This window comes from Mus musculus, chromosome 17 (genome assembly GCF_000001635.26).
Source record: "Mus musculus strain C57BL/6J chromosome 17, GRCm38.p6 C57BL/6J".
Lineage (NCBI taxonomy): Eukaryota > Metazoa > Chordata > Mammalia > Rodentia > Muridae > Mus > Mus musculus.
Genome location: NC_000083.6, coordinates 21,313,216 through 21,327,256, shown reverse-complemented (window position 1 = coordinate 21,327,256; position 14,041 = coordinate 21,313,216). Strand labels below are relative to the sequence as shown.

Genomic DNA, 14,041 nt, shown 5'->3' with positions numbered 1-14,041 from the left:
CTGTTATGTTTCTTGTTGTAGGTGGCATCATATATGTGTTATTCCCTCCTTTTGGTTTTGTTGTGAGATGATTATTTTCTTGTTTTTCTTTTGAGTCAAAACCCTCCTTTTGTTGGTGTTTTCCTTCTAGAATCCTCTGTAGAGTTGATTCTGTACATAGAGTTTGTTTAAATTTTGCTTCAAACTGTAATATTTTGGTTTTTCCATCTATGATGATTGAGAATTTTGCAGGAGATAGTAGCTTGGGCTGGTGTTTTTGTTTTCTGAGGGTGTGCATGACCTCCATCCAGGCTCTACTGGCTTTTAGGGTATCTGTTGAGAAGTTTGATCTAATTCTAATAGGCTTGCCTTTTTATGTTACTTGGCCTTTTTCTGTCACAGCTTTTCAAATGCTTTCTTTGTTCTCTCCATTTATTGTTTTGATTATTATGTGATAAGTAGATTTTCTTTCTGGTCCAATCTATTTGGTATTCTGTAGGATTCTTGTACATTTATGGCCATCTCTTTCTTTAGATTTGCTATGTTTTTTTCTTTTATGATTTTGTTGAAAATGTTTTCCTGTCCTAGATAGGAATCTTCTCTCTTTTCTATTCTCATTATTCTTAGATTTCATTTTTGTGTGTATGTTCTAGATTTCCTGGATGTTTTGGATGTTTTTTATGTTTTGTATTTCTTTTGACCATTGTGTCAATATTTTCTATGGTGTCTTCAACACCTGAGATTCTCTCTTCTATTTCTTGTGTTCTGTTGTTGATGTTTGCATCTGTAGCTCCTGACCTCTTTGCTAGATTTTTCATTTCCAGTGGTGCCACCATTTCTAATATCTTTATTGTTTCTACTTCTATTTTTATATCTTGGACTGCTTTGCTCAATTCCTTCACATATTTTATTATAGTTTCCTCAATTTTTTCCATTTTTTATTAGGTATTTAGCTCATTTACATTTCCAATGCTATACCTAAAGTCCCCCATACCCACCCACCCCCACTCCCCTACCCACCCACTCCCCCTTTTTGGCCCTGGCGTTCCCCTGTACGGGGGCATATAAAGTTTGCAAGTCCAATGGGCCTCTCTTTCCAGTGATGGCCGACTAGGCCATCTTTTGATGCATATGCAGCTAGAGTCAAGAGCTCTGGGGTACTGGTTAGTTCATAATGTTGTTCCTCTATTTTTTTTAAAGGGATGTATTTGTTTCCTCTTTATGATTTTCTATCTGTTTACCCGTGTTTTCCTGTATTTCTTTCAGTGAGTTATTTATATCCTCCTTAAAGGAGTCCATTTTCTTCATGAGATAGGATTTTAGGTCAGCATTCTCATTTTCAGGTGAGTTGGAATATCCAGGGCTTGCTCTGGTGGCAGAACTGGGTTCTCATAGTGCCAAAGTATATTGGCTTCTGTTGCTTATGGACTTTGGCTTTCCTCTTGTCATCTGGTTATATCTGCTGTTAAATGGCCTTGTTGTCTCTGTCTGAATCCTTCCATCTGTGTTCCTAGGAGACCTGTGGTCCTAGCTTCAACTGATTCCTGGGAGGCCTTCAGTCTGTGTGGTCTTCAGAGGGGCAGACACCCTGATGATCTTCCCCAGCAGAAGACCCAGGATTGAAAGGATTGAAGTTTGATTGGAGCAGTTGGGTCTTGAGTCTGCTGGTCTGCTCAGGGTTCCTGGCTGTTGTTGTTAATTTGCAGTGTCCCTTTTTTGTTGCTCTGGGTGCAGCTGATCTCCTGGGAGTCCTTCAGACTCTGAAGTATTCAGAGATACAGATATGCTGATAATGTGCTCTGGTGGAAGGTACAGGCCATAAGGGGTTTATCCACATTTTAAGAAATGTTTTCAGCCAAACATAGTTAAGTATGCCTTAAGTCCCAGCATCCAGGATGCAGACACAGGTGAATTCAAGGCAAGCCTGGTCAACAGAGAAAGCCAGTGCAACAGAGAGGAATGCTGTCTTAAAAGAAAAAATTTAAAAATCGAGAGCAAGGGAGATGGTTCAGTGTATAACTGTATTCTCAATGCTGTGTGTCTGGGAGAGATGATAGAGGAAGGACTTCTAGGGATCACTGTACAACCACTTTAGCTGAAACAATAGGCTGTAGATTCAGTGACAGAATTTGTCTTAGAGCAACAGAAATTAAATAAACAAAATCAAAACAATCCAAAATGCAGAACATTAGAAGAAGATAACTCAAACTGGCCTGTGATTGTCTTCTCTATGGATACACACACACACACACACACACACACACACACACACACATCAATCCACATGCTTGCAGATAGATGTGGATCACATAAATACACCAAAGATAATGTTCTTCATTAGACTACTGTTAATTTTTAAGATTTATTTTTATTATTTTAAATTATATATGTACATGTGAATGTAGTTTTTATGAAGTACAGAAAATGATGTTCTCTTGGATCCTCTAGAGTTGAAGTTACAGATGGTTGTGAGCTGCTCAACATGAGTGGTGGAAACTGATGTTGGGTTCTCTGAAAGAACAGTAAGTACTATCAACTTGTAAGCCTTCCCTCTAGCCCCCAGCTTTACGTTCTGATTAGCATTCTATTATTGAGAAATTGGTATGGTGTAATACATAATAAATGAAAACAGTTTGCCAATGTAGTTCATAAATTTATCCCAAAGTTTCTGTACACAAGTTCATTGTTCATGTGTTAAAACAACTGCAGATGAGAGGCACTTGAAAAATGTTTGTAACAAACTGACATCTCTTGGCATCATTCCCTAAATAAGAGAGAATAATGAATATTTACATTTAAACATACATATTTAAATTGATTTGGGTATTATAAATAATCTGGGGCTGATTTAAGGTATAAGGAAAGTCTGAAGAAATGACCTACTGAGTAAAAGTACTTGCTATGCAATCTAAGGGACCTGAGTTTGAATTCTTGGAACTCAAATGTGTGGTAGCGTGTGTCTGTAGTCACAGCACTGCTAAAGCAAGACAAAACATGAGAAAGAAGCTCATGAACAACTAGCCTGGCATGCATAGTGGCAAACAAGAGACCTTGTCTTGAAGATAAGGGAAATATGTAAGATTTCCCTTTGACTCCTAAACACATGCTGCATCATATGTATACCTGTAGTCACATACAAGTACACTACCACTCTCACACACACAACAGACATTAAGTATAATAAGGGGTGTTTATAAATAAAATTGAAAGAGTGTTGTTTTATAGAAGAGACATGAACACCCCTGACTTTTGTTCATTTACAGGGTGATTTAAATCCAGAATCCTAATGATACCATGTGACATGAGTTGTGATCATTTGTTACTTACACTTGTCATTGATTCACACAGTCTCAAGATTGGAGCAAATCATTTGATTATATTTACGTTTGTTTCAGACTCCTGAAACCTCCAGAAGTTCCATGAACCATACAATCAAATGTAAATTTTGTTAAGCATTGTCAAAGGTTATTTTACCTTAGAACAAGGAAATTACCAACACATTCCTATGACACAATGATCTCTCATACTTTAGCAGGAACCATGCTTTCATTAAAAACCTTACTTGGAATTTTAGCAAATGTATCTTTTCTTTATCATTATGTCTGGCTGTGTGTCACTGAATTTAGGTTCAAGCCCATAGACAAAATGATTCAGGACCTGACCATAGTTAATACCCTTATCATGGTTTCCAAAGGAATCCCACAGACAGTGACAGCATTTGGAGTCAAACATGTACTTCATGAATTTGTATGTATATTCATTATGTATATTTACAGAGTGGACAGAGGTGTGTCAGTTGTAACAACGTGCATACTCAGTGTCTTTCAGGCTATTAAGATGAGCCCTGTAGACTCCAGCAGCAAGGAGCTTAAAAGAAAAGCTCCCCTGTATGTTGGTGTGTCTATTTCACTTTGTTGGGTTTTATATATGTTGATAAACGTAATTTTCCCTGTGTACATCCACTGACATTTGAATTTCAAAAACATCACATGGAAAAGAGATTCTGGGTACTGTTTTGCAGGGTTTCATGATGGAATTGAAAGTTCATTGTATATAGTATTGGTATTGCTACCTTAAGTTTCATGCTTAGAGTTTATGTTCTGGTCTAGCAGTACCATTATTTGCATACCTCACAGGCACAGATGGAGTATATACACATGGTAAGGTTTTCTTCCAGACCCTCACCTTAGTTGACAGCTATCCAACACATCTTGACCTTGGTGTGCACCATCGTGTCTTTTTTGTTTGTTTGTTTTTTCAAGACAAGGTTTCTCTGTGTAGTCCTGGCTGTCCTGGAACTCACTTTGTAGACCGGGCTGGCCTTAAACTCAGAAATCCACCTGCCTCTGCCTCCCAAGTGCTGGGATTAAAGGCATGAGCCACATCTCCTGGCTTCATTGTGTCTTTTTATACACTCTTATCCGCCTTTTATCCTTATATTCCTGTCTTTAATATTTCTTGTAAATGGCTAATGAACACCTCTGCCTTTATTTCTACATGTATCCCAAACATCAGCCATTTGGTTTTGGTGAACCATGAATCTACCATCACAAGACTCTCGACCAAATTCAGATAATATATCTGACACATGTAAAATTTGCTTTTTAAAACAAACTTGAGGTTTATCCAATGTACAACTTAAGGAGAAATAGACAATTTTGTAAAGACAGACACTGAGGATGGTTGGATATTTCCTGCTGGTTGAATGTGAAACTCTGAATGCCAGACTGTCTTACAGTGAATGGGTCACATATGATCATACCAATGATGACAATTATAATGTATTCTATGAAAAATTAAACAGCTCTAGTATAATATTAAGAAATTTGATGTAGGGGACCCAGAGGACTCTTCATGCTGCAGGAACCCTAGTACACTTGGGACCGGGAGATCATTGGTGAGTGGAACACAACATCAGTTCCAAAAAATCCAGAAGATCTTGTGCTAGCAGGAACAGGGACAAAGGACACCTGCCTGGTAAGCTGCTGGGGTTCATCCTGGTCAGCACCACATCAACCCCATCTTTGGTGAGATCTCCGCTGAGGGCTCCAGAGGATTCTCCACGCTGCAGGCACCCTAGCACACCCAGGACCAAGAGATCACTGACAGGAGACAGAGTTGAGACACAGACCCATGGACACCTTCCCTGCCAGAGGAGAGTGGGCCTCCAGGGAGGGCTCTGAAAACAGGAATCATGAGGTGATCTGAGCTCCAAACTTCTGTGCACTTTCCCTGCCAGAGGAGAGCTTGCCTGCAGAGAGTGTTCTGACCACTGGGACACAGGAGTGAGTTGGTCTCCCAGGAGTGCTTACAGAGGCTAAAGAATCACAGGAGGAACAAGCTCCAGCCAGAGACAACTAGAACATCTAACACCAGAGATTACCAGATGGCAAAGGCAAATTAAGAATCTTATTAAAAGTTTGTGCCAGTTCCTGGAAAACACAGAAGTGGATGCTCACAGTCATCTATTGTATGGAACACAGGGTCCCCAATGGAGGAGCTAGAGAAAGTACCCAAGGAGCTGATGGGGTCTGCAACACTATAGGTGGATCAACAATATGAACTAACCAGTACCCCCAGAGCTCGTGTCTCTAGCTGCATATGTAGCAGAAGTTGGCCTAGTTGGGCATCATTGGGAAGAGAGGACCCTTGGTCTTACAAACTTTATATGCTCAAGTACAGGGGAACACCACGGCCAAGAAGTGGGAGTTGGTGGGCAGGGGAGCAGGGGTAGGGGAGGGTATAGGGGTCTTTCGGGATAGCATTTGAAATGTAAATGAAGAAAATACCTAATAAAAAATTGGAAAAAATGATTTGGTGCTAACACACACACACACACACACACACACACACAAAAGAATCTTACTAACCAAAACCAAGACCACTGGGCATCATCAGAACCCAGTATACGCACCACAGCGAGTCCTGGATACCCCAACATACCCGAAAAGCAAGATTTGGATCTAAAAATCATATCTCATGATGCTGGTAGAGGATTTTAAGAATGGCATTAATAACTCACTGAAAGAAATACAGGAGAACACTGCTAAACAGGTAGACGTTCTTAAAGAATTACAGGAAAACATTGCTAAACAGGCAGAAGTCCTTAAAGAGGAAACGCAAAAATCCCTTAAAGAACTATAGGAAAACACAACCAAACAGGTGATGGATTTGAACAAAAACCTTCCAAGATCTAAAAATTGAAGTAGAAACAATGAAGAAAACCCAAAAGGAGACAACTCTGGAGATAGAAACCCTAGGAAAGAAATCAGGAACCATAGATGCAAGCATCAGAAACAGAATCCAAGAGGTAGATGAGAGAATATCAAGTACAGAAGATTCTATAGAGAACATGGGTACAACAATCAAAGAAAACACAAAATGCAAAAAGATCCTAAACTAAAACATCGAGGAAATCCAGGATACAATGAGAAGACCAAACCTATGGATAATAGATATAGATGAGAATGACGATTTTCAACTTAAAGGGCCAGTAAATATGTTCAACAAAATTATAGAAGGAAATTTCCTAACCTAAAGAAAGAGATGTCCATGAACATACAAGAAGCCTTCAGAACTCCAAATAGACTGGACCAGAAAAAAATAATTCCTCCCAACACATAATAATCAGAACAACAATTTCAATAAATAAAGATAGAATAATAAAAGCAGTAAGGGAAAAAGGTCAAGTAACATACAAAGGCAGACCTATTAGAATTACACTAGACTTCTTACCAGAGACTATGAAAGCCAGAAGATCCTGGACAGATATTATACAGACCCTAAGAGAACACAAATACCAGCCCAGGCTACTATACCCAGGAAAAACTCTCAATTACCATAGAAGGAGAAATCAAAGTATTTTATGAGAAAACCAAATTCACACATTATCTTTCCATGAATCCAGCCCTTCAGAGGATAATAATGGGAAAACACCAACAGAAGGATGGAAACTACACCCTAGCTCAAGCAAGGAAGTAATCCTTCAACAAACCTAGAAGAAGACAGCCACAGAAACAGAATCCCAACTCTCACAACAAAAATAATAGGAATCAATGATTACTTTTCTTTAATATCTCTTAATATCAATGGACTCAATTCCCAAATAAAAAGACATAGACTAACAGTCTGACTACATGAACTGGTTCCAACTTTTTGCTACTTACAGGAAACCCACCTCAGGGATAAAGAGAGACACTACCTCACAGTAAAAGGCTGAAAAACAGTTTTCCAAGAAAATGGTCTGAAGAAACAATATGGAGTAGCCATTCTAATATCGAATAAAATTGACTTCCAACACAAAGTTATCAAAAAGAGAGGGAGGGTCACTTCATAATCATCAAAGGTAAAATCTTCCAAGATGAACTCTCAATTCTGAATATCTATGCTCCAAATGCAAGAGCATCCACATTCATTAAAGAAACTATATAAAGCTCAAACAATAATAATGGGAGACTTCAATACCACACTCTCATCAATGACAGATCCTGGAAACAGAAATGAAACAGAGAAACACAGAAACTAACAGAAGTTATGAAAGAAATAGATTTAACAAATGTCTACAGAACATTTTATCCTAAAACAAATAGACATACCTTCTTCTCAGCACCTCTTGACACCTTCTCCAAAATTGACCATATAATTGGTCATGAAATAGGCCTCAACAGATACAAAAATATTGAAATTATCCCATGCATCCTATCAGATCACAATAGACTAAGGATAATCGTCAATACCAACATAAATAATAGAAGTCCAACATTCGTGTGGAAGCTGAACAACACTCTACTCAGTGATACCTTAGTCAAAGAAGAAATAAAGAAAGAAATTAAAGACATTTTAGAATTTAATGAAAATGAAGCCACAACATACCCAAACTTATGGGACACAATTAAAATAGTGTTAAGAGGAAAACTTATAGCTCTGAGTGCTTCCAAAAAGAAACTAGAGAGAGCGTCCACTAGCAACTTGACAGCACACCTAAAAGGTTTAGAACAAAAGGAAGCAAATTCACCCAAGAAGAGTAGAAGGCAAGAAATAATCAAACTCAGGGCCAAAATCAACCAAGTGGAAACAAAAAGAACTATTCAAAGAATCAACCAAACCAGGATCTGGTTCTTTGAGAAAATCAACAAGATAGATAAACCCTTAGCCAGACTCACTAGAGGGCACAGGGACAGTATCCTAACTAACAAAATCAGAAATTAAAAGGAGACATAACAACAGATCCTGAGAAAATCCAAAACACCATCAGATCCTACAACAAAGGGCTATACTCAACAAAACTGGAAAACCTGAATGAAGCGGACAAATTTCCAGACAGATACCTGGTATCAAATTAAAATCAGGATCAGATTAATGATCTAAACTGTCCCATGTTCCCTAAAAAATAGAAGCAGTCATATATAGTCTCCCAACAACAACAACAACAACAACAACAACAACAACAACAACAAAGCCCAGGACCAGATGGGTTTAGTGCAGAATTTTATCAGACTTCCAAAGAAGTCCAATTCCAGTTCTCCTCAAACTATTCCAGAAAATAGAAACAGAAGGTACTCTACCCAATTCATTTTATGAAGTCACGATTACTCTGATACCTAAACCACAGAAGGACCTAGCAATGATAGAGGACTTCAGTCCCATTTCCCTTATGAATATCGATGCAAAAATCCTCAATAAAATTCTCACTAACCGAATCCAAGAATACATCAAAACAATCGTCCATCATGATCAAGTAGGCTTCATTCCAAGGATGTAGGAATGGTTTAATATATGGAAATGCATCAACCCAATCCACTATATAAACAAACTCAAAGACAAAAACCACATGATCATCTTGTTAGATGCTGAGAAAGCATTTGACAAAATCCAACACCCATTCATGATAAAAGTCTTGGATAGAGCAGGAATTCAAGGCCCATAACTAAACATAATAAAAAGCAATATACATCAAACCATTAGACAACATCAAACTAAATTGAGAGAAGCTGGAAGCAATCCCACTAAAATCAGGGACTAGACAAGGCTGCCCACTTTCTCCCTACCTATTCAGTAGAATATTTGAAATCCTAGCCAGAACAATTCGACAACAAAAGGAGATCAAGGGGATAAAAATTGGAAAGGAAAAAGTCAAAATATCACTTTTTGCAGATGATATGATAGTATATATAAGTGATCCTAAAATTTCTTCTGGAGAACTCCTAAACCTGATAAACAGCTTCAGTGCAGTACCTGGATATAAAATTAACTCAAACAAATCAGTGGCCTTTCTCTATACAAAGAATAAACAGGCTGAGAAAGAAATTAGGGAAACAACACCCTTCACAATATTCACAAATAGTATAAAATATCTTGGTGTGACTCTAACTAAGGAAATGAAAGATCTGTATGATAAGAACTTCAATTCTCCAAAGAAAGAAATCAAAGATCTCAGAAGGAAAGATCTCTCATGTTCATGGATTGGCAGTATTTATATAGCAAAAATGGCTATCGTGTTAAAAGCAATTTACAGATTCAATGCAATCCCAATCAAAATTCTAATTCAATTCTTCACTGAGTTAGAAAGGGCAATTTGCAAATTCATCTGGAATAACAAAAAATCTAGTATAGCAAAAACTCTTCTCAAGGATAAAAGAACCTCTGGTGGAATCACCCTGCCTGACCTAAAGCTGTACTACAGAGCAATTGTGATAAAAACTGCATGGTACTGGTACAGCAACAGACAGGTCGATCAAAGGAATAGAACTAAAGACCCACAAATGAACCCAAATACCTATTGTCACTTGATCTTTGACAAGGGAGCTAAAACCATGCAGTAGAAAAAAGACAGCATTTTCAACAAATGGTGCTGGCTTAACTGACAGTTTTGTTGTAGAAGGATGCATATTTATCCATTCTTATCTCCTTATACTAAAGTCAAGTCTATGTGGATCAAGGAACTCCACATAAAACCAGAGAAACTGAAACTTATAGAGGTGAAAGTAGGTTAGAGCCTCAAAGATATGGGCACAGGGGGAAAATTCTTGAATAGAACAGCAATGTCTTGTACTGTAAGATAGAGAATCCACAAATGGGACCTCATAAAATTGCAAAGCTTCTGTAAGGCAAAAGACACTGTCAATAAGACAAAACAGCCACTAACAGATTCGGAAAGGATCTTTAGCAATCCTAAATCTGATAGGGGACTAATACTCAATATATACATAAAGAACACAGTAAGTTGGACACCAGAAATCAAATATCCCTATTAAAAATGTGGTACAGAGCTAAAGAAAGAATTCTCAACTGAGGAATACTGATGGCTGAGAAACACCTGAAAAAATGTTCAACATCCTTAATCATCAGGGCAAATGCAAATCAAAACAACCCTGAGATTCCACCTCACACCAGTAAGAATGGTTAAGATACAAAACTCAGGTGACAGCAGATGCTGGCGAGGATGTGGAGAAAAAGGGACACTCCTCCATTGCTGGTGGGATTGCAAGCTGGCACAACCACTCTGGATATCAGTCTGGAGGTTCCTTCGAAAATTTGACATAGTACTACCTGAAGATTCAGCAATTCCTCTCCTGGGTATATACCCAGAAGCTGTTCCAACTTGTAATAAGGATACATGCTGCACTATGTTCATAGAAGCCTTATTTATAATAGTCAGAAGCTGGAAAGAACCCAGATGTCCCTCAAGAGAGGAATGGATACAGAAAATGTGGTACATTTACACAACGGGGTACTCAGGTATCAAAAACAGTGAATTCATGAAATTCTTAGGCAAATAGATGCATCTAGAGGATATCATTCTGAGTGAGGTAACCCAGTCACAAAAGAACACACATATTATGCACTCACTGATAAGGGGATATTAGCCCAGAAACTTAGAATATCCAAGACACTATTTGCTAAACACATGATCCTCAAGAAGAAGGAAGACCAAGATGGGTACTTTGGTGAATATTTTGTTCCTTCTTAGAATGGGGAACAAAATACCCAAGGAAGGAGTTACAGAGGCAAAGTTCAGAGCTAAGAGGGAAAGAAAGACCATCCAGAAAATGCCCCACCACGGGATCCATCCCATATACAACCTCCAAGCCAGACACTATTGCATAATCCAGAATGATTTTGCCGATAGGACCCTGATTTAGCTCTCTCTTGTGAGTCTATGCCAATGCCTGGCCAATACAGAAGTGGATGCTCACATCACTATTGGATGGAACACAGGACCCCTAATGAAGAAGCTAGAGCAAGTACCCAATGAGATAAACAGGTCTGCAACCCTATAAAAGGAACAATGAGATGAACTAACCATTACCCCCCAGAGCTGTGTCTCTCTCTAGTTGCATATGTAGGAAAGGATGGCCTAGTTGGCCATCAATGGGAGGAGAGGCCCTTGGTCTTGGGAAGATCATATAGTTCAGGGGATTGTCAGGGTCAGGAAGCAGGAGTGGGTGGGCTGCACATTCAAGCAATATTGTATCACTGATGGAAGTAAGGTCAGGGACTCAAGGCAGTAAACTAAAGCAAAGGATTGAAGCAGAAGCCATGGAGGAAACAGTTTTACAGTCTTTCCCAACCCTGGCTTGCTCAAGTTGCTTTCTTATACCCACAAATACTAATTCCTAAGGGATTACATTATTCACTGAGAGCAGGACCTTGTTATGTCACACATTAATCAAGAAAATGCCTGATAGACAGACCATAGGACAATCTGATAGACAGACCATAGGACAATCTGATAGACAGACCATAGGACAATCTGATAGACAGACCATAGGACAATCTGTTGGTGGTATTTTCTTAATTGAGGTTCACTTTTTCCAAATTACTCTAGCTGTGTTGTTGACGCAAAACTACCCAGTGAATAATGTCACATAATTTGATTATAGTAATCAAATATTCATTGCATATATGAACAAATGTATATCCATATCCATATATATATCATATAACCATATATATGTAGGAAATGATCATAAGATATAATATAATATAAAAATGAAATTTCAGTTTCAATCATACTTCAATAAATCTAGAATAGTGTTGGAGAAAAAATTATCCAATAAAATTTAGCCTGTTGCTGTAGTAAAAGGGAAGATAAATAATATCAAAATATATTGTAAACCAAAGCATTGTTTTACAAAGTATGACATTATTTATAAAAGTTGATTAATATTGTTTAAGTGACAAAATATAAGATATGGAAAAAATACACTTCATAATACATTCACTATTTAGTTCATGAATACCCACCACCTGCTTTTGTGACATGATTGAGTATGTCTATGTAATTGTATAAAATACATAACATTATTAAAACCATACAATCTTGATGTTACTGATATCAGTAGGATATTCTGTTTCCTGCACAAGCATAACAGAGTGAAGGCTCGCAGAGTTAACTGGAGATCACCAGAAAGGGACTCACAGTTGGGAAACATGCAGTAACTACTGAAGCCATGTTCACCCATAATGAGGTTGGGTTATGGAAAAGAGCCAAATTAATTTGGAAGAGGCAAGAAATTGTGTAAAAAAAGACAAAGGTGCTCACCAAGAGCAGAATGGTCTTTGTGGCTCTAAACTCAGCAGAGGACCTGAATGAAAAGGTACTCCTATGAATGTGCTTCATCCTCTGCTTATGTCTGTAAAGAATACAAACCATGTAGCCACTGGACCAAACCATCAGCACCATGAACACCACATCAGGAATAGAGAGTAATACTGCATTGATAATGTCACTGACCTTGTTATGATGAACAGTAGAACAGATACCATACACCCTTAGGCGTGTAATGTTCCTATTGTTTTGTCTTGCTCTCATGTCCATGGGAAAAGCTATATTTACTAAGAATGACAGGGCCCAACTCATGTACACACAGGAAGCAATGTAACTGGGAGACTTGGCTTTAAGCTGTGTCCACCTGGAAGCACTTGGACTGATGGTGATGGCCTGGAAGACACTCAGAAAGCAGGTGCTGCTGATGGAAACACCCCTCCCTATTCTGTGAAGATAGAAGGTCAGTTTACAACCAATGTCATCGAGGAAGTTTTTCAACCCAAAGGCAGACACAGTATGGGGGATTCCTTTACACAGTAGAGTTAAGAAGTTGGCTACAATCAAGTGCTGCAGAATCCAGTCTGTGAACTTTAGTCTGCACCTCATGTAGTAAAGCATCAGATAATGGTAGACTAAGAAGGAGTTGCCCAGGATCCCAACTACAGTCTGTGATAAGAAGATCACACTAATTACAATGTCACTGTTTTCCATGCTTTCAAAATTTGTGGTCTTAAGAGTTCTGACATGGGAAGGTGAAACACAGGCTGTATGCACTATACTATTTTCTATATTCTATATTCATAATTAGGCTTATGCAGAAGGCTTCCTTGATTATTTACAGGGATTCAAAAAACTTCATTATAATCTCAGAGTGTATCATGTATCATTCCTAGTTTGGAATGATGTGTATACCACGTAGTCATTATTCATATGAGCAGAAGCTTCTGCTCTAGTTTCAGATAAGCAGATGAGGAAAAATAAGATAAGCTCCTGTAAGTCAAGTATTCATACATCCATGCTTTGTTATTTTTGAAAGTGAGGACTTTAAGTACACAAAATTGACAGATAGGCTATTGAGATCCACAACTACCTGAAAAATCATTCAAATATATTTGTAAATTCAACAGCCTCATATATTTTATATGAATTACATATTTTATATTTTCAAATTACTAATGTGGAATAATTTTGTAGTTAAAATGTGTACATGATTTTTGCAGGATGAAATATTCTAGTGAACCCCGGGAATTTTAATGTACAGCAGGAATTACAGTCTCAGGAGAAGTACGTAAAACCATGAAAATGTCCCAAATTTTCAATGCAGCCTAATAGTTTATTTATACTCATGATAGTAAAGGAAATAAAATGATAGCATAAGAGAAACTAATAATATTCTCACACCATATATTATTTTTCAGAAACAAAGTAAGGACAAAGGAAAAGGGTGTAGATCACAACATTATGACTGTGGACCTGATGATAAAATTCAGTGCTAACTGGTGCCTGAAACAG

The 14,041-nt window shown here is 38.0% G+C and overlaps 1 protein-coding gene and 1 pseudogene across 1 annotated transcript; one reads left to right on the top strand and one right to left on the bottom strand.

Moving 5' to 3' along the window:
• Vmn1r-ps150 (vomeronasal 1 receptor, pseudogene 150) lies at positions 3,493-4,226 on the top strand (annotated as a pseudogene).
• Vmn1r237 (vomeronasal 1 receptor 237) lies at positions 12,371-13,240 on the bottom strand. Its single transcript, NM_134200.1, has one exon. It carries the CDS (start codon positions 13,238-13,240, stop codon positions 12,371-12,373), a length of 870 nt encoding a protein of 289 aa, NP_598961.1.
• Positions 13,241-14,041: the final 801 nt, after the last annotated feature.